This window comes from Micrasema longulum, unplaced genomic scaffold (genome assembly GCF_059751315.1).
Source record: "Micrasema longulum isolate JH-2025_06_02 unplaced genomic scaffold, ASM5975131v1 h1tg000019l, whole genome shotgun sequence".
Lineage (NCBI taxonomy): Eukaryota > Metazoa > Arthropoda > Insecta > Trichoptera > Brachycentridae > Micrasema > Micrasema longulum.
In genome coordinates, this window is record NW_028277227.1 from 288,142 (window position 1) to 309,922 (window position 21,781).

The following is a 21,781-nucleotide window of genomic DNA, read 5'->3' on the forward strand; positions in this document are numbered from 1 at the left end:
CATTCACTGTAACATTTATGATTTGGAACAGTTGTTCTTGGAACAAAATAACATAGTACAGAGGACTACAAGTTAAATTATATTTGAACTTTATTATTTATGAATATTTTATCCAATATCTTTTTTTGTGAGTTTTAAACTTTGTTTTTGGATATTTGTTAATTATAATCGGGATAAAAAATAAATCTATACAAATGTAAGTAGATATTTATTTTACTCCTTTATATACATTTAACAAAATATAAATGCAAATTAATTTTCAAAGAATTTAACTTACTATTTATTATTTACAAAATTATTAAATATGGGAAATCTCTAATTGAATGCTACAAATATTGGATAATTTAATGTTATCTTTGTTCATCTTTGTTGTTATTCCAAATCTCCCCGTTTTCCTACACGGTAGCGTGGCCGAGCGGTCTAAGGCGCTGGTTTAAGGCACCAGTCTCCTCGGAGGCGTGGGTTCGAATCCCACCGCTGCCAATCTTTATGTAGATTTATTTAAACTCTTATGTTTTAATTGAAATATTTTTTCAGATACATTGAATTCACGTGATATTTTTTCATCGTTGCATACAACGAAACGTTTTGTAATATTTTTATTCTAAAACAATAATAATAACACGAAAAAAAATTTTCACCTTTGTCTTATTTGTATTTGAAAAAACGTAAATGCTGTTTATAACATACATTCAATTTTTATTTGCAATCTTCTGTTATGGTAAGTAAACATTATTCTAATAATCAAATTTATACGAAAATATTTTAAGATACAATTACAAATAGTTTCAATAATTAGTTATCTTTCAAAATATCTATTTTTATAATCCGAACTCATAATCAGCAGTTAACCTTTTGACCGAAGGATTAAAAAAATATATTGTATTTTGTACAATGAAATATATTTATTTATTTAACTTTGTATACATAATGTTGATTGTACATAAGCGGGCTTATTTCAAACCGCAATTTCTTCCAATGGACCAATAAAACTAATGTTTTGTTTTTATAATTCAAGTAACAGAACATAATCAATTGAATATAAAAATAAAAAAGCTAAAGACATACAAAAATAGAAATAAATGTATTTGTGTATGAATTATCTTAAATCAATACCAATACTCAATGGGAAAAGGGAAAAAGAGGAAACAGGAAAGGAGGAGAGATTAAGGAAGAGAAAGTAAGAGAAAGGAGATGTTTCTTCAGACGTGATTTAAACAGAGATACTGTAGTAACATCTTTGATGGTGGATGGTAGATGATTTTACAGTCGAGCCGCATGGACACTATGTCAGTTGGAGAAGAAAGAGGAAATGTGGATGGGTATTAAGAGAGTGCTTTGTGAATAAGAACGAATAGGTAAACCATGAAATAATAAGCGTTGAAATTTCCCATGATTTTTTTAATGTTTATAGAACTTACTTTGTAGGTCGTTCCCCCTTTTCATACCCAGTGGTGAATAGGGCACTGCATTTGCAAACCATATGAAGCCTAGTTCGAACATCTGTTTTTTTTAGATAAGGTCTTCCGAATCAGTCTAACGCTTCAATGCCAGTCCAGAAAAAATGAAATATTTCATTTTTAAAAATCTTTAAAAACAATATTTTACGTCTACTCTGTAAAAAATTGAGCCCAAGAGTCAACCCAGCATGATTACTACTACTACTACTACCATCACGCCATTTCCCCGTAGGGGTAGGCGGAGAGAATGGACCGCCACACACGTCTATCCTGGCATACACTCCTAGCCTCTTCCACATTCATACATCTTGTCATACATGTCCTTCGGTTCTGTCTGCTTTTGACATGACCATACTTAAGATTTTGGTTTATCTGATCATGCCACGTCTTCCTTGGTCGTCCTCGTCTAACGTTGCCGTTCATTTTTGCCATATATACTTGTTTTACCATTCTCTCGTCGTCCATTCGTTCTACGTGACCAAACCATCTCAGAGACCCTTTCTTAATCTTATCAATTATACTTGTCTCAGATTTACACTCTCGCCTGATTTCATCATTCGTAACCCTGTCATACATTGATTTCCCACACATTCGTCTAAGAGATCGCATTTCAACCGCGTTCACTCGGCTTTCATCCTTCCTCTGCCAGTTCCATGTTTCACTTCCATACATAAGTGTTGGGACTAAAACTCCGTTGTGCACTGCCAGCATGATAAGGCGGGCTTATCTCCATTTGATTTTCTTATTCAGGCTTTTATCCGAGAGCGGTCATCGAGTCGAAAAGATTCGTCCACGTATCGGGTTCTATATTACTATATTACATACAGAACTGTAACATTTATCCGCCTAGACACTGACGTAATATACACGGTATTCAGAGGAACATTCCTCATGGCAAACTTTAAAAAAAATCTAATAAAGATATTCCAAGTACTCTTTTTTTGTAATATGAAAATAGAGTAAATTCGTAATTTCTCTTACTAGCCAGAGCTCAGCTCAGACTAGGGTTTGTGGAAGGGATGCCTCAACGCAAAATTGAAAACTTATACCCGTATGCAGAGACCAACCTTAAGGTGAGGAGAGTACATTCTATTGTCTTCACCTTCGGGTTATTCTCTGCTTTTGAAATTAGAATATACTTTCCTCACCTTAAGTTTTGTCTCTGCATACGGGTATTACTCCATTTTCAAATTTAAAAAAAATCATGAAAAAATCTAATTTTGTAAAAAAATATTCAGGATTTTTTTAAGGTTTGATATGATAAATGTTGCTCGGAAGTTTTGTGGTCTGACCCGGACACATTGTGTATAACTTTTGAAAATAAAAAAAAATATGGAAGAATTGAAGGGTATATGGATATTTAAATATAGGCGGAATGTAAATGTTGCACAGCGTGAAAAGTGACCACTACTCAAATATTTCAATATTGGTGGCCATTTTCAACGAGTTGTAAATAACTCACTATTATAAAATGGAAATCAAGTTGAGGTAGAGTGGGGTTCGAACCTCGGACCTCTAATTTGCAGTCCGCAACACTAGCCACGGGACCACAACTCGATTTTAAGTTAACTATGTCGGTTATCAAACCCAAAACCTCTTTAGTGGTAAACGCACGCGTCCATAACTACACAACGAGCGGATTTTGAAATATTATAGATAAAATTAGTAATACTTAATTTATTTATTTAAAAAAAAAACATTTATAAACAAAGATTAATAATTAAAATAATGTGACCTCACTGGGGTTACCCGTGCCGAGCACACATACCAATATATATATATTTTTTTTAAATATTTTTATATGTGAGAAAAAACAAAGAATACTTAATATACAAAGTTAATTAACAAAGGGTTCAGACAGTTTTAAACATTATGTATTTCAGTTTATATTTAATTTATATATAGTTAATTTATATCATAAAACGCACAATAAAAGAACAAAAACATAACATAAAGTATACATTTGCAGAAGCAATTGATTCAGTATTGGTTTGGGAAAACGAGACAATCTATTTTACTTCTTCCTAGGTCCACTATCCATTTTGTTATAGCCTTTTTGAACATTTTCTCATTTTTAATTGTTTTAAAAGATAGTGGAAGTAGGTTGAAGATTATAATTGCATAAAACTCAAAATCTCTTTTTACGAATTGTAACCATAGCATGCGTAACAACATTTAAAAAATTGCAAAGGTTAAATATTTTCTTTCTTTTAATTTACGCAAATCATTCAATTTGGAGACTATTTCTAACTTCTCGAAAATGTAGTTAAATTGGAAATTAAGTTGTTCTAGAAGTTCTAATACAACCTGATTTTTTTTATTATTAAATTTTATTTGTTCGGGAATCGAACGTCTTACCCACTCGACCGAAAGTCGTGAGATCTTTATAATCATAGGCAGTTATTGTTATTTTTTACGCCTTAAACGTATACTGCTATTGGAAAGTTATGTTTTCTAGGAGATTTCGTTGCGTTTTTTTATGTTCGATTTTACGTTCGATTATGCCAGATTTAAAAAAAAAAAAAAAAATATTGGCAGCGGTGGGATTCGAACCCACGCCTCCGAAGAGACTGGTGCCTTAAACCAGCGCCTTAGACCGCTCGGCCACGCTACCGTTATGTGCTGACAAAATTAATATCAATATTGTGATATGGAAATACTAATAAATCTAATTTTATCAGGGGCTATGATTAGGTTTTTAAAAAAATAAATGTCTGTAACAGGCGCACGAAGAGTGACAGAAAAAGATGTTATGGGAGTTTTTAAGTAAGTTCCTGGATTTATATCTCATGGTTTTTAAAAAAATCCATGGGTATTTTCAGTCCCACGAGAAATTGAATTTAATTGTACGGCGAAATTTCTTGAAAACGTCTTTTTTTAAATAATAAAAACCATTTTTATAAAAATAAAGCACTTTGATTATTCCATATCAACCAATTGTAAGGTGTTGTGATTGATTTCTGGTTTTCAGGAAGCCAACTCACCGGTCAAGACAACTCATCGTCGACAATTAGTGATGTCATAGGCGGAGTAATTTCAAAATTGCAATTCTTAAAAAAAATCATAGATATGATAAAAGTATACATTTTTTTTAAATGGATTAGTCTGATAGTCTAATTTCAAATAAAATATCCATTAAAATTCCTCAGGCGATTACTATACGTATAGAATTAACAGTCCAATCATCAGTAATATTATTGCTGTGTTGACACATCTGTGGTTTTGATGAAATTATTATACAAACATTAGAAAACAGATGAAAATTTAATAATTTGATTGTTTATTCAATACTTTGAGCACCGGCCGAATAAACATACAAGTTACCGTGTGCCTGGCACATTTTTGTGAAATTTCGTGCTTTGTGAAGGGTTTCTTAAAAATGTCATAATTATGAAACGACTTCGTAAAATCAATTGAAACTTTTCACATTTATTTGAAACAATTTAAAAAGTCATTTTTGCATTATAGTTTAGCCAAAATTGGCCTTTATGGAGAGCCACATTGCAATGTTCGCACATATACAGGGTCTCACTCCTTTTTTTGTGCTTTGTATCCCGGAGCCGTGTAAACACGTGATTATAAAAACCATTCGTTGTGTCCCGGTCCCGTGTTTTCACGCAGTTTACCAACAGCGAAAAAGTACTAATAAAAGTCACCAGATTTCCATAAATGCACTTTTTTAGACAGCTGGTAAACCACGTGAAAACACGGGACCGGGACACAACACGTGGTTTTATAATTACGTGTTTACACGGCTCCGAGATACAAAGGGTTAAAATACTAACATCAATGTTCGATTGTTGTCAATTTATTAATGTTATTTGTATGCGAGTGCCTGGTTTAGTTACCAGGAATATTACACTATTTTACAGCGGTTATTTGTGCTAACGGCAACAAAGTCTTTAACTTAAGCATTATACATTTTTAAAAAGTGATCAAACAGAAACAAATACATTTTTGTAAGTTTATTATAAAATATAATTACTATATTTTGTTTAATATTTATTGCAACAGAGAGGGAAAACATTTTTGAGAAGGTAATATGGAAATCTAGGCATTTACAGGGCTTATGACTTGTCGTTGACTGGTTTAATTGACCACTTTACACACTCCTCAACATTCACAATTCTGCTTATGTTTGAACATCCACGTTTCCTCAACTCGTCCATTTGTTGACTTTTCTGAAGTAGAAGAACTGAAACCTTGTGAAGTGGTTCAGCCGGATGAATCTCACCCACATGTTGAATTATATTATGTACTTACCAGTTTCATTTTTTATACCAACCTACTATATTTCTATAAGTTTCAATTCTTGCAATATTTTGGTTTATCTAGTTTTATGATCGTTGCATTTTTTTCTTTTAAATTGCACAATATTTCTTTACTGTATTTCTAAATAAAGCATATTAATTTATTTCTTGAATTTATGGACACTGACAGCATTTAATACCAGGTCTACATATATTAACCTAACAAGTCACCAACTGCTGCGAAACGGAAACCAAAATCAGATTCTCTCAGTTCAGCGCGGCTATCGGGTGTGCAGCACGACATAGCTATCGGCACTCAACACAATCGTAAATTCAGTTCGCGTTTATTACACAGATAAATTTAATCAGTGTTGTCTAAATTTCTAATTATTTTTTTTATTTTTATAGTCATCACTATTTCCTTTCGGCTCCTAATGGTGCATAGGGCACTGCATTGGTACACCAATCGCAGTGTATCTTAATCATTTTTGTTACATGAACGTAAGATGAACAGTTTTACGCTTCAGGTACGGCTTAGGTAATTTCCAGGGACAATGAAATATTCAAGATTAAAAACACTTTTTTAAATTAATATTTCATATCAACCTTGTCGGGAATCGAACCCGAGACCTCTTGCATGGAAGGCAAATGCGCTGACCACTTTACCAAGTGGCCGAATATTATGTAACTCATTATTAGATCATGCAAATTTTTAAACTCAATTATGCTTTAAAATTAATAATTTAGGTTCACGCAATATAAATATATCCGCTTCCTATGTTATAAAACTTCTGGTAAGTCCAATTACAATATTACATAGTTAAAAACAGTCCACAACAAATTGTTTGTGGTTTATGTACTTATCTTTATACATATGATTCTTCTGTACGGGTGATGTCACCAAACTCCTCCGGCGGCTTAACGATATACGTGCGGTTTTCAGCGAAATGTAGATCTTTGTGCTGCGTGTGTTCGTAAATATTAAATTTTTAAATCGAATCTGTAAAAAATAAGTTTGAAGCATGAACCTACCAGGGTTCCATTCGACGAGAATGCATAAAACAAAAAAATTGGAAGGATTTTGTTTTTTTGTGTAAAAAAAAGAATAGTTTGTTTTTGAATGTTTACAAACAACATTCGCTTCATATGGATCCCAATCAGATTATTTCCTTACAATTCTTATTATTGTGTTAATTGATATTCAATATATTTTTGATAATCGCATTCATGAATAAAGTGCACCCCTGTTGGTGAGAAGAGCCGAGTTTGACATTTGAAAAAATAATTATAATTTTGAAAATTAATATTTTTTGGTTTTAGAATTCAATCATAAACAAGTACCTAGGTACCTGCTTAATCACGAAAAGTATTTTTCCAAGGTAAAAGCGGGCAAGCTAATGTTAAGGCAGGACAACGTCTGTCGTATCCGCTAGTATTCATTATAGTTTTAAAAATAAATAGACAATGAAAAACGAGTATTTTGTTAAAATATGTTTATTAATGTTATCACATTTATTTTACAATAATCCATAATGTCTTCATAAAAAAATTTAATCAATTTTTAAACTTAATCACGTCTACTTATAAATTAATGAGCATTATTTTTGTTTGTATTCATTTGAGAAAAAAAAACACCACATAAAATAAACTTAAGTGACAGGTTCTGCCTACTAAAAAAAAAAAAAAAAAAAAACAAATAACTGATTTGATCGCCTTCGCTCCATCGTCAGACAAGTGGATAAAATAAATTATGTAAACATGCTTTAAAATTTATGTTATTAGTAAGTAAGCATACGTATAATATTATTGCTGTGCTATGTTGTTTGAGTGTATAATTTGTCCCTATTTAATCCAGGACTTCAATCCTTTGTAGTTGGGACTAATAAAGTTTCAATAAATTTAAATCAAATTGAATTGTCAATAAATAAATATAATTTATGTCATTAAATCAAAATAGTTTTAATAATTACAAAAAACGTCCATCAATAAATTACGCTAACTAATTATAATGTTTGTTTTAATGAAAACTCACAACAGACATTTTTTTTATTAAAATCACTATTTTCACATGCACATCATTACAAATATGTACCTTCACTGTCATATATATTATTTTATTGATAAAATAATATTGTTTATCTTAAATTTACCGATATTTTATTAAACTTATCCAAATTAATATCGTTGATAGAAGGAGGCAAAATGAAAATGATGTTTTTCCTGAAAAAAAAAATATCATTAGATTTTTCAATAATAAATGATTGTTAAATACCCAAAGGCAGGATTACAATGTTATCGTGTGTCGCGGAGCTATCTGGCGCGTATCGCTTTTATGGATAACATACAGATAGAATTACATTGCACTCGTATGTTGTGTCGAGGCGCCTCGACACAGCAGCCAGATGGCTCTCCAACACGCCACTCTACAACACACGAGAACAATGATCCTATATTTATTCATGGAAATTCGTTGTTATTTTTATCAAATGTTGGGTCCCGTGAATCATGTTTCAGTCCCGTGGTTAGTATCGCGGAACCACGGATCAGGGGTCCGAAGTTCGAATCCAACTTAATTTCCATTTATTTCAGTAGAGAGTTATTTAAAACTCTTTGAAAAAACCCCCAAAGGTGAAATGTTTGGATTGATCATTATATCGCAAATATCACAAAGTAAAATCGTAAAACTCTCAATCACCACTTGAGAACGACGAAAGAGAGGGGACTTGATAGAAACTTATAAGATACTCAATCATAACTATGACTGCTCCCTGCTTGAGATTTATTAATTAAATCCCTACACGAATTTACGGGGTTATAACTGGAAGCTTAATCATCCCTAATCCCACCTCAATCCTAAGAAAAACTTTCTTTTAAGCGGGGTAGTTTCAGATTGGAATAAATTGCCAAGCCTAGTTGTCTATTCCATTTCAGTCAACCAGTTTTTTGGAAAAAAAATAACGCAGAAAAAAGTAGTACACGAAATATAGGCACATCAGCAAAGGCAAATATTTATGATTATTTTTTACTATTTGCAACATTTGGAACTAATATTATATAATGCATGTTTTTAGGTAAATTTTAAACTATGCAATAAAAAACTATTTTACAACTTTAAAACAGGAATGTAGTGTAATAACGCGGGATTTGACACAATGTGTAACAATCACTTTTCTCTAAGTGTGATGTGTAAATTTTTAAACATTTTGTAGAAACGCAACTTTACAGTTTGATGAGCTCTAAAAAATCAAAATTTTAGTTAAGAAGCCTAATTCTAGTATCAGTAGCAGCATTAAACATTCGGTTGTCCAGGATTTTTTTCACCATGGCGTATTTACATAAAACGCTAAAAAATTTATGTTTTTTCCCAAATTCCACGACATATCGGCAGTCGTCGTGCATTATCGCCAATCTATAATGTTGACAAAAATGATTTTTTTACTTTTAACTCTTATTGGATGTTCCCTAATCATACGATATGCGTGAAACCAATAGTAGGCTAGCATTCTCTAGAAGGACATTGAAAGCATCCACCACATACCCGAATCCGTTTTAAAGACTAAATGTCATTCTTCGGATTCACTTATCCAAGCAAGCATTTTTTTTTTCATTTCGAATTGATTACATTTCATCTTTTACTAACCAAATTCAGTAAGTAAAAGCGCGAACAAATATTTACATTTACAACTTTCAATGTCCCTTTCACTGTCGCTCTAAAACCACCCCTCATCCTCTACAAGGTAGAGATAAAGGGAAGTATAAATAAAATAAATAAATAAATTCTTCACCCATTTCAAACCTCTTTATGTCAACAGTGATAGAAAACGTTAGTTACTACTCTCTGGAGCACCAGAATGCCCCCAGGTGACAGTCAAGGCCAGTCACCGGCAGCGCACCCAAAAGCAACAGACTTACTTACTACTGGTTGCAAACCAACTTTTGCCACCACTCATACCTACTCAAACTTCTCTTGAAGGACAGTACCATAGACATATTAAATAATGGGTAAGATTTGATTTTTACTGCCTGTGAAAAAAAAAACCTACTTGATTTGCGTTAATGCACTGATGTTAATGCAATGAGTTCTACAAAACACCAAGTCAATAAATAATGACATACTATCTTTAGAAATAGAGTAATGCTTGACAAAACAAGAAATGTTTCATACATCATATTTTGCCATCTAAAACAAAGACAGCAAAACAAGACGTATTATTAATTGTCAATATTTACTCTTAATCTAATAATAGTATGCCTCGTATGTTGTTAAGTCATGTCTGTTGTTAAGTAACGTATCTCAATTTTCCATCTTTGTAAATTGAAAAATAGACATTTTATAAAGTGACACGGCTAATATTCTTATTTTAGCTGTACCATCATCATTCAAACCATATTTTGCTAGATTGTAGATCTCATCGAGACGAATCCGGTGATAGATAACTCAATATCCCTAAAAAAGTGACATTTCAAACTTTGTAATCATTACACTGATTTATTACTAATATTCGGTACCGACAAGCCTTCATTTTGTACAAGAAACAAAGGTACAGTAGATCGATTACCTGAAGAGTTTGGCCACTCTAGTTTCTGGATATGCAGCGTCTGCGGTACTGCTAGGGTAGCCGTGACCTCCGCCACAAGGGAAGTGGCGGGGGTCTGGGATATGACGGCGATACACTTCACCCTAAGGAGTGCCCCTAGAAAGTGCTTGCGCAAAATCTTCATCGTCAGATCCACCGTCGTCACAAACCCGTTATCCGTCTGATAGATCCAAGTGTTGATATCGGACTCATGCACCTGGGAAATAAATTACAAATAAACACAAAATAATTCCCAAACGACGTATCCGAACAAAATAAAAAACGAACGATATATCCATGCTTCGGTATCACTCAAAAATACGTCTTTATTAGTTAGCATTGTTCAATATTGTAACGTCAAAAATCACCGCTGAGTAGTGCCAGCTAACACCACTCAATATAAGCTTTCTCGTATCTATTTTAGTATCTCGCCTACGCCATAAATGTCTTATAAAATAATTACGTTTGTTTCGGTTATTACTGAGGTGGGTAACGCGTCAGGTATCTTCATCCGACACGTCTGCTATTTACGAAGCAACTTCGGGTAGATTCCGGAACATCCCGAACGGGTGGCGCGTCGGGTAAATACCGTACCGTAAAATATTCGTAAATACGAATATGCATTGAGTGCTAAATGCATGATTGAGAGTAGCATTTCCCTGAAAATCAAGACATTGCGAGAAACGGCGATATCTTTGGCGACTTGTAGAGGGTCTTTAAGAGGAGGATTTTACAACTATTGTTAACCTGGATCATCTTCTGTGTTTACCTGTTTTTACTTTTATCGTGTTAATGTTTGTATTTGTGAGTAATTTAATGATTTGATTAATTTAATTTATGATCTTGTAAGTCACGTGCTGTGGACAGTTAATAACTAATTACTGGCCCAATAACATTTTATTTTGTTCGTATTTGTATTTAAGTAATTTTGTATTGTCAAAAATAAATAAATTTGTGAAAAATGCGTCAGGACAGCAAGAGGTTGATTAAAAAGATCTACGACGCAAATGTTGATGGATGCATGAAAACGAAGAAGACCGTGGACGGCATGGCATGAACCATTCCAACAAAGTTGGACTCTTTCAGCATGAGAAGATGTATGAATGTTGAGTAAGTGAGGTCTTTATGTAAATACAGATTTATATGGCGTTCTATCCTCTTGGCTTTTCTTTACGAAAAACTACATAAGGTGATAGTTTTTAATTGTTTTTATTAAATTTCCAGTTGTCATTACATTGAAATTTCATTAATCAGTCGAAGAATTCTGGGTTTTCCACTTCTGTGAATTTCACCAAAATAGTTTGGAATATCCTACCGAGAAAACCTTTATCAAATTAATTAAACCATAAATAATATTAGAGTTTTCATTACAAAGACGGTAAATGCCGAGACTTCTAAAAATATATATGTCTTTAAAAAAATGTATTTTTTTCTTAGGTGTTTTCCACAAATTAAGTGAAAAATATACTGCAATTTTGAGACCAAAAACCAATAATAGACCAGACAAAATGAGAACTTCAGGACAACATCACAGACATTCGCACATTGAAGGTAAGGAGTCAAGACTTTTAAACCAAGTACTAGAATTATATAGGTAAACACAATTATCACAAGAGATTTAACAAAAGGCCCAGACAAATTTTCTCTACACGGTAAACAATACGAAGTAAAATTTTAAGTTCAAAAGGACAATCATTATAGTTTTCTGTTAACCTATACTGATCTGTTTTAGGATACTGCATACATGAACCCAAAAAATCTTAACCAAAATTTGCCACGTGTGATTTTAAAAACTGAATTATCAATTAACAATTATAATAAATAAAAAATTAAAAATTAAAAAAAAAAATCGAAGTCTCAGCATTGATTTATTGAGTTTAGGCTGCTTCGTGAATTTTGTATTTTTAACTCTTAAAATACTGTGGTAAATAATTCCTTTGCGCGTTTATGTAACATCGTGTTATCACTAGTACGGACGATATATTCTAAAGTTCAGAAATTTTTAAAAAAAACATGGAGACATGCTGTTTAATTTTTTTTTTCATAACTTATGCAAATAAACATATCATTAAGCCCTGTTATAGCAAAATAAATCAAAAGTCATCAATACGCCGCTCATATAAGGCGCGTGCATCCCCCATCACTGTTATCTAACTACTGAATCTATTTTACACAACACCCGCCACAGAACAGCGTCTCTGTCTTTTTTGTTATGAGTTCTATCTCCTTGCTCTCTCTTATACAGATGTGTTGCTGAATTAGCGGACATTCATTAGTAGCAAGGATAAATATTTTTTGTTTTAACATCCAGCAGAACAGTTATATAAATTTTACTTTCTAAATCCGGTGTGAAAATGTCCATTTAATGATTACAAAAATACGAGTTAATCATTAAAAAAAAAAAAAAGAGATATATCAAGTCTTGTGTCCTATGTCGACTAGTGTGACATCACATCCACACGAGATTTAATTAGGCTTAGGTAAATTATCGAAATGGGACATTAAAATGATCATTTAGGTTGTCCCCCTTTCACACATAATGTTCGTTTTGCGTGGAAATACTTGCGATTTAATATTTGTCTACAGTGAATTGCTAATTATGAATAACATAATAACTAGCTAATTTGATTATTTTTTTATATCAAGATAAAACAACAATTCGATTGTTACCGTTATTTTTTTGAGCGTCATACAACTTTACATTAAGATAGAAGAAGCATAATATATTGATTGGGAAGAGTTTGTTTTTACCATGTTCTAAATAATAAAAATACACATGTTAGGATAAGATCTCGTGAAAGATTATCTATATTTGATGTTAGTTATTTACAGTTATTTGGAATTATATTGGTCATAATTATTAAATGATACCTACGCGGAAAAAAATACTTGCGAGAGATTTATTTCTAACTGAGTTTATATTTCGTAATCGTGAGCTTAAGAGATCAAACGGCCTATATATTTGTTAGGAGGTTGTTGGCGTAGACGACAAAAAACCACCCGGGAGAATACTTATCCTAAAATAATATATCGCATATAAAATAGAATAGTGACACCATGAAATAATACATAATTAACATAAAATTACTTGTATTACTTTTAAATTTCAATTGACAATGAAAGCCAAAGGTTTTTGCTTAGAATCATACGCGGTAATGGCTTTAATATACAATATCTTAACTTAATTTGCTATAACTAAATATTTCTCTTTTTAGTGTCACTGTTCTTTTAAAGTGATATATTTTGTACTTACTTCCAATTCATTTACTTGAAGTGTTAGCGTGGCGTGTGGAACTGAAGGCGAAGATGTACATTTTATAATTAGATCTTCACCAATATCATATGTGGACTTAACACCCTCTATTCTGGGTTTGTCCTTTGGAAGAGCTGCAGACAAAAAAAAAACAACAAAGGTGTATGAAATAAATGATTTAACTAATATGCGGATAAACATTATTCCCTGATCTTATTTCATTTAATTCCATAGAGTCTAAAAACGCGATCAATTGAAAAATAGATTATAAATAAATTAGAAGAGCAAAATGGTTAAAATGATTGATCACCAATTTTATGTAGTTTTAAGTAACAAAAGTAATTTAATTACATCGAATGTTTACTTGATAAACATATATTGATTAATGTGTTCATATGTTTAAAAATAGATTTCATTGAAAACCTGGAGTTTTAGTGCTTGGCCATAGTGGCGAGCGTTTTACGGCGCAGCGCGGTGCGGTACGCGGCTTCTTGCTGCGCCCCCGCGGCCACGGTGGACACTAAACTTGTTACCATACCTTTGAGTTTACCGTGACCGTGAAATAAAAATATCTAATCATTGAATAATTATTGTAAAAAAAAACAATTTAATTTTTTTCTAATATTAGGAGAGTAACATTCTGCAGAGAGAATTTTAAGATTTTACTTTGAAATTAAAACTGGCATCAATTGCGTAGAGAAAAGACGCTAAAATGGTTAGTTTGTGAAAGCACACTATGTCCAGGGAAGTGTCTACGTCAACAAAAAAAGTTAATTAGGCAAAATATTAAAATATATATAGATAAAATGTGAATTTCATAAAAAAGTTTAATTAATGCTTAGGCAAAGAGCCGGTTTCGTTTCAAAACCGGTAGAAGTAGAAAAGTCGGTATGTGGTAAGGAATTAAAAAAATTACAAATATTGCTTTTTTTAAAGTTTCATACACAATTTTCAATGTCTCTGTATCATTGATTCTAAATAACTTTCTTCCACGCAAAACATTACTGTGTACGGAGAAGACCATTCCACTTACTCATTACTGTCATATTTCTGGCTTCAATGACAGTTCTGAAGGTGGGTGCCTCCGAGGAGACCTCACAGGAGTAGGTTCCTGATGCATTAAAGGACTTTACTGTTAGACTTATGCCGCATCTCTTCGTGTCGCACTGATCCCGATCCGGCTCTTGAATCTCGAAGTCCGGCATTGGAAATACCAGGAAATTAGGCTAAAATAAAAGCATTATTCAAAATAAAAAGTGTATACTCTTTTGTCATAATCAACATCATACTTTGCACATGCGTGTTGTCTGAAACTCTAATCTGGATTTTGCGCGTAACTAGTTTAACCTTATATCTTTTTTGTAATTTATTATATAAATTTATTGTCTATGGCAATTTTTTTTTACATATCTTATTATTATCGTCATAATCTTTTAAAGCATTATAATTTTGAAAAGTCCCACTGAAACTTTGAAACTACACCGCCTGCCCCTGTGCCCGCGACGTCACGAGTTCTGGTCGGAGAGTGATAACACGCATCTGATCTATGAAACATAACTGACAAGAAGCAGAGAAAACGTGGGCTGAACTAACGTTTTTTGTACAAACCGGTAGCTTGCAGATATTCTACGACATCGTCTGACATAATTGGATTAGTTTGTACGAACGACAAACAGCTTTCTTTTGTTTTTGCTTCTGATATTTAAAAGTTAAACCCAGTGCAATAAAAATGGCTACCACGGAACCCAAAAGATGTCGCTGGTGCAATCATTATCACTCATGGCTGCCACAACAACATAACTATGTAATTCATAATAGTCACATTAACCGGTGACGTTGCAAATCAGTTCATTTTTTAAAACCGTTTTTATTATTTTTTTCTTACATATTTAAGAAACTCATCGTAAAATTAAATGATTGAATTTTTCCACGTGTAAAAACGTTTTTAATATCAGATTTCCCGTAGAACTGAAATTCTTCATTGAAAAATAGTGATACTTGCATCCACAAGTTTGGAATAACCATCTATCATAACCATATTAAATTATTATTCGATTATTTACCATCGCAACCGAATACGAATTATTCGGTTGTAATCGGTTTAAGCTTACCTCGTGATTGGGCATGTATCTGAAGAACTCGCGGTCGTCCAGGTACCACTTGACGGAGAAGAAGGCGAGAGGCGCGGTGTCGTACGAGCAAAATAGACGGGTGGGATGTCTCGTATCCGCTACGGCAGGCACGTTTATTACGAAGATCTGCAGAGCTGATGCGCCATCTGGGTAATTTTAAATCAATTTAATATTTGTAAATGTTTTAACGGGTATTGAAAATGTTTTTGAAAAGGTGGTCGAAGCACAGTTAGTTTACTGTGGGTCAACCATCGGGCTGATTGTCGGAAAAGAGTACGAACGACACGTGGCACAATTACCAATAAAAACCTAGAGTGCGTTTCAACGGCTAAAAATTTAATAGTGTTTTGTTTTATTCAACAACAATGTTAACAATACTTAAAACAATATTGTCACAGGGGCGTTAAATTACCTGAGTCCAAGAATCTTTAACTCGTTCGATCAGGCAATAAAAGTCTGAATCCCATTCGAAATTCAAATTCAAAACATCAGTTTTTTTTTCATTCAATTACATGAGATTTGTTTTACATAAAAAATCATAAAAATTTAAGAAATATAATAGATTATGGACAACTTGGCATTTCTAGACACACCAAGCGGAGTTTAACAACGCCAGGCTGTCCACACTAACACATTCAACACGCGACCAGTTTTGGCCAAACGAAAGCCGGCAGACATTTTTTGATCACCGCTGGTTGCTCACGTGTTTGACATGAAAACATCGTTCTAGACATCAAATAATTTCGCAAAAGCATCCATTTTGTGCGTGGCTAAATTCATTTCCAAAATTATCCACATTTTGTTAAAATTAAAAATAATTGTTGTAGCTGAGTAATATTTCAGTTAATAATAAATTCATTTTAATTTGTCAGTTTTACTTTATTTATTTATTTACATACATTAGTTTCTTGCACATTATTTGAGATATAAGTCCCAACTCCATGGGACTAAAAGTCCTGTGTTAAGGTGGGACGATCAATTAGTTGACACAGACACACGAGTATATCACTACAAATATTGGATCAGAAACATAAAAAATAATTCAAAAAACATATATATGGCACATCAATATAGTAAACAGTAAACTCAAACATTCGGAAAATCATCAAGGAGTTTCCTACTCCAATCCCTTCCACTGAGGATAATCCAGTCATACTGGATTATTACTGTTATTACTGCTAATTAACACGTATCACAATCATTTCAGCATAATCTAACACTAAAAATTTCACTACATACAATTTCACAGTTGGCGTTTTGGGGCCCTTGATTATAGGCCAAATGTGTTAAAATGCCAATATTTTATATAGATATGAGGGTATTTGAAGCAAACTTAGAAATCGAAAAATTAGTTATTAATGCCAAAATAAACCATACATAAAAACCTACCTATCTAAATAATAGCGTAATTTAAAACCATCTCTTCATTTTGCAAAAACTGATTTCAATTATACTAGTACTTGACACCGCAAACTTAGCATTCTCCATTGAGTTGGTGAAGCATAATTAGAAATCTGTTTTTTTTTATTTTTTCGCAAATATCTCAGTAACTACTTCAACGGAGTTTTCTTAGTCTGCTTCTGATACCCTCATATTCCATTTATCGTTTTTTATCAATACAACAGTTGAGGAGGCCTAATTCTAGTTTTGAATTACAGCACAATATACCCAGGATTGAGAAAAATCTCTTTTCCTGAAATAAAAGAATGTAATTACGTTATTCCACAATGTTTTTGCCGATTCAATCAAAAATACATTGAAATATATTTGTTCATCATTTATGAATACTTACTATAGACCACAAAAGTTGTTAATATTGACAGCAATTTCGCCAGCGACATGTTTATTTTTCCTTCGTTAGTTCATGGTTTAGTTTGTCACATTGTTTTATTTTACTTATTTTCACAACACTTTTTACAATCACAATTTCGTTATTTGATCGTAAATAACTTTAGCATAATTTTTGTTAATGTTTTTATACTTCACAAAATACGGTTTCAAATGTTCACTTGGTTTTGATGCTGTATTTTATATTAAATTTGAAATCACTGTTAGCATAAAACTGCTTTTCATAGCTCCAATTGGCCACATCTAAATCTGAAAATAAAATTTTATCATATTATTTTATTTTTATTTTATTTGATTTAATTTTTGATTTTTACAGCTATTACATAAACGAAATAAGTAGAAAAATATTAACAATACTAGTGCCAATTAAAAAATCCACTGTTAATCTAATACATAAGAAAATAGTTTACGTAATTGTATATGTGTGACGTTTGTATTCATGTGTATGTGAATGTGTGTATGCGTGAATGAATGAGGGAGAGGGTACATGTGCGTATGGGAATGAATGAAGGAGAGGGTGCGTGTGTGTGGGTGCGTAAGTAAAAAAAAATAATTCTTTAAAACTTGTAATTATATTAAAAATGGTACAAGAAAGAGCTTGGTAAAAAGTTTGAAACTTTTTTGTTAAAATTTAAATCAAGAAATGTTATAAATCGTTGTTTTTTTTTAAATATGTAAAATTTCAAAACCGTAATCGGAAAAAAAAGCATTTTATTTTTAAAATTTAACTGATACACACTGAATAAATAATGTGCGACGAGTCCCATGCAATACGGTAGGTAACTACAAAATGAAAACAATAATTTTATATTTTTATGATCTGTTATATTTATTTTTGTTATTTTTTTAATAATAATGATAAATATTCTTCTTCAAACCAACTGGTCCAAGAAAAAGTATAAGTAAGTAAAAAAGTATTTTTTTAAATCGAATGCTGCCTAGTAAATAAATTTAATCAGATGGACCTTACCCGCATTAATAAATGTTTTTGCAGCTTCACAAAAATCAACAGATGGAATAATTGAAAAAATTTTTTTTTACATATTTTGTAAAGAGGCTACTTAAAACAGCTAATGGCAGATCATAAGCCTGTAAACACCTAGGCTTCCATATTTCTATTTCTTAAATGTTCTGTATCTCTGTTGTAGTGCGTTAATCAATGAAGTATTTTATACCTATTAAAGTCAAAACAAACATCAAACGTATAAATATAATATTACAAGAGTCCAATTGTAGTCCTGTGGTGATGTCGCGAGCTTCTTTCTGTAGGTTAGAGATTCGTTCTCTGTTTTAATAAATTAAAAAATATATAGTTTATTGTGTCTTCAACCATTTGTAAACTGGTTGCAGCAGAGTGGGAAAAAAATGAGAAGGGAATATGGAAGTCTAGGCATTTACAGGGCCTTTACCTGGCATTGGCTGGTTTATGTAGCCACTTGACACACTGTGTGCCATACTACCTTTGTTTAATTTTCCACGTCCACAATTCCTCAACTCCTCTATCTGTTGACTTTTGTGAAGTAAAAGAGCGGAAACCTTTATCATGTGGTTGAGATTCATTCCTTCTCAAATATGGTTTCCCTTTCTATTGCAACAAATTAATATTTAAATAACTTCCTAGGGAAGAAAACCAGCTTGTCTGCAAACACTTTGACGTTATTTATTTATTCATTCAAAATTACACTAGTTTAAATATTAATTAACTTATTAAGGCTTTTTAGGCTATGCTCGTGTCAAGCCATTTGATTTACAATAAAAATACATGGTAAAATTAATTAGATTAAATTATAATGACGTGTGATGCAATAGAATAACGATCTTCTAAAAAAAGGTAGAAATGATAAAAAATAAAATTCCAAAGAATACAATGCAAAAAAAAATAATAAGAAATAATTTTTAAAATTTAAATTATACAAATTTAGATTCACTCATAATCAAATATACAAAATAATGGTGTTATTAAAACCAACAAAATAATAGTCAAATATAGTAGTATTAAAAAAAAACAAAATAATAGTATCATTGAAATCAATAGAAAAAGAATATATATATATAAAAACATTAAACATTGTTGAATCGGGAATTCCTGATTGGCCCACTTTCGCAAATCCTTCCTGTTCGCGACAGTTTTATATCAAATTCAAGTAATATAATTGCAGAAAATTTTTGAAACATAAACCTTGTTTATCATAAACAAGGTACATATTAATGCAACTTCCATATAAAAAATAAGAAAAGTTCTTGAAACAATATTTCATTTTGTCCGCCCCTGTCAAGTTTAATTCAAAATCTTATCCACATGATAAACGTTTCTGCTCTTTTACTTCACAAAAGTCAACAAATGGAAGAATTGAGGAAAATGGATGTTTAAACATAGGTAAAATGGTGAATGTTACACCGCGTGTAAAGTGGCTACTTAAACCAGCCAAATGATAGGACAAAAGGTATGTAAATGCCCAGACTTCCATTTCTCAAAATAGTTTTTTCTTTCTGCTGCAACAAATTTATATATATATAACAATTGGACTTACTCTAAACCATTTAAATTTAACTTATTTAATACTGAACGAATAAAACTTTCTTGTTTAAATATTTTTTTCACGTTTCAAAATCTAATTAAACTTCGAGATTCAAATTTTAATCTGAAAAAATATTCATGTAATTCGTATAACAGTTCAATCAGTTTGTTTGTAATAACTAAACTTTAAATTCACTATTTTATTTTAGTCTAAAGTCGCAACCCTTTTATCTAAGAGTTTTGTCCTCTGGCTGACCCCTGCGCTTCGCAGACCACTTCTTGATATAAATATATTACTGTATAAAAATAATTAATATTTAAAATATCAAAAGAAACTGTGTTTCCAATGTTTTATTAAATTTTATGTAAAATAAATATACAGCAGGCTTGTATAATTTTATATTTCAACAGAACATTTTACAAGTTTAGTTTAAAATAAAATGAATATTTGAAGCACTAACTTTAAGATTATTCATTATAATACAATAAATATACAACAACTTTGTTTTTAGCCAATTATTTTTTTTTCTACTCACTGGTTTTAAAGATACACAAGATTTTTTATCAATGTATCTTTAAAACAAACATTATAAAATTTTAACAGTGATTACTAAATATTACACTGAAACATTGTGGAACTAACAAGTCAAGTTATTTTGTCATGATGGAAACGTCTTTAAAACAAAACAGGAGTGGACTTAAGAAAATATTATTTATATCATTTTTTGTCTTAATATGAAACGCCTTTTTAATTTCCAAGTGGTCTAATTTTAGTTTCAATTCCAAAAACTTTTGACTATTTCAGATGGTTTGCAAATTCAGAAAAAATACTATAATTTAGGCACCTTAAGTGTTCTTTTACTATTATTTAAAAGTTTCTTTTAGTTTTTCCAATGTAGATTACATCGCAATTATAACAATTTAATTAGTATATACCAGATTTATTATCCATAGAGACTTTATCTTTGTGAATTTTTAACAATCTTTCTATATTATTAGTTGTGAGGAATAAAGGTTTAATATTTGACGATATGGAAAAAAATAATTGTTTTGAAAAATTGACATTGATAAAAAGAAACCAGCCTCTATTGTTTAGGTGGGCTAACTTTATTTATTGTGGGAGTAGAATATAAATATTTATTTATCAGTATGCGTTTTGATTATCTTTATAATATTTAATCAATTAAGTTCAAATTATATACATTACGAACTGAACCCGGCAATGCTTTGCTATTGGTAGATACTGAACCCAATCGAAAGTTTGATTTCAACTATTGTAATTAGTCCAAATTGGATATGTAAGTAAACATTATTATTTATGTGTTTTGGTTTACATAAATTGGAAGAACAAAATTTTCGTATTATTATTTATTTATTTATAAGCGAATTTTTTCCATACAAAAAATGGCAAACATACATTCTTAATAATTTTTATAAATAGGTATTCGAACATGATTTTCATGTCACTGTCTTGTAGATGCCTCCCCAAAACTGTGCGAAAAAGACAACTGCATGTAAGACCTTTTGTTAGAATAGACAAAATCGACGTTTCGTTGCCCCGTTTTCCGCTTTATTTAGGTAAATACTGAACCGATTTTATTTTTACTTTGCCAGAGTATCAGAATATTTTATTTTTAATTAACTCGTTTTGTTATTTTAAAAAATAGTTATGGGTATTTGTAAACCAAAGACAGCAGAAAAAACTGTGCTTTGTTACTGGTTTTTGGGTGGTTCTAGTTCCCA

The 21,781-nt window shown here is 31.5% G+C and overlaps 1 protein-coding gene and 2 non-coding genes across 3 annotated transcripts in view; 1 reads left to right on the forward strand and 2 right to left on the reverse strand.

Annotated features, from left to right (window-relative positions):
* The first annotated feature begins 401 nt into the window (after nt 1–401).
* On the forward strand, nt 402–483 carry TRNAL-AAG (transfer RNA leucine (anticodon AAG)). Its single transcript has one exon. It is a non-coding gene; the product is annotated as a tRNA-Leu (tRNA).
* A 3,509-nt stretch (nt 484–3,992) lies between these two features.
* TRNAL-AAG (transfer RNA leucine (anticodon AAG)) lies at nt 3,993–4,074 on the reverse strand. The gene has a single exon. It is a non-coding gene; the product is annotated as a tRNA-Leu (tRNA).
* Nucleotides 4,075–7,188: 3,114 nt separating this feature from the next.
* Nucleotides 7,189–21,781, reverse strand: part of LOC148285629 (uncharacterized) — a 61,332-nt gene continuing 46,739 nt past the window's right edge. The window contains exons 2-7 of the mRNA XM_088242666.1: nt 17,465–17,769; nt 15,652–15,818; nt 14,574–14,766; nt 13,541–13,674; nt 10,270–10,504; nt 7,189–7,930 (exon numbers count right to left, since the gene is read on the reverse strand). Of these exons, the coding sequence (XP_088098792.1) occupies nt 7,857–7,930; nt 10,270–10,504; nt 13,541–13,674; nt 14,574–14,766; nt 15,652–15,818; nt 17,465–17,513 (852 nt within the window). The 5' untranslated portion in view covers nt 17,514–17,769 and the 3' untranslated portion in view covers nt 7,189–7,856. The remainder of the gene's footprint in view (nt 7,931–10,269; nt 10,505–13,540; nt 13,675–14,573; nt 14,767–15,651; nt 15,819–17,464; nt 17,770–21,781) is intronic.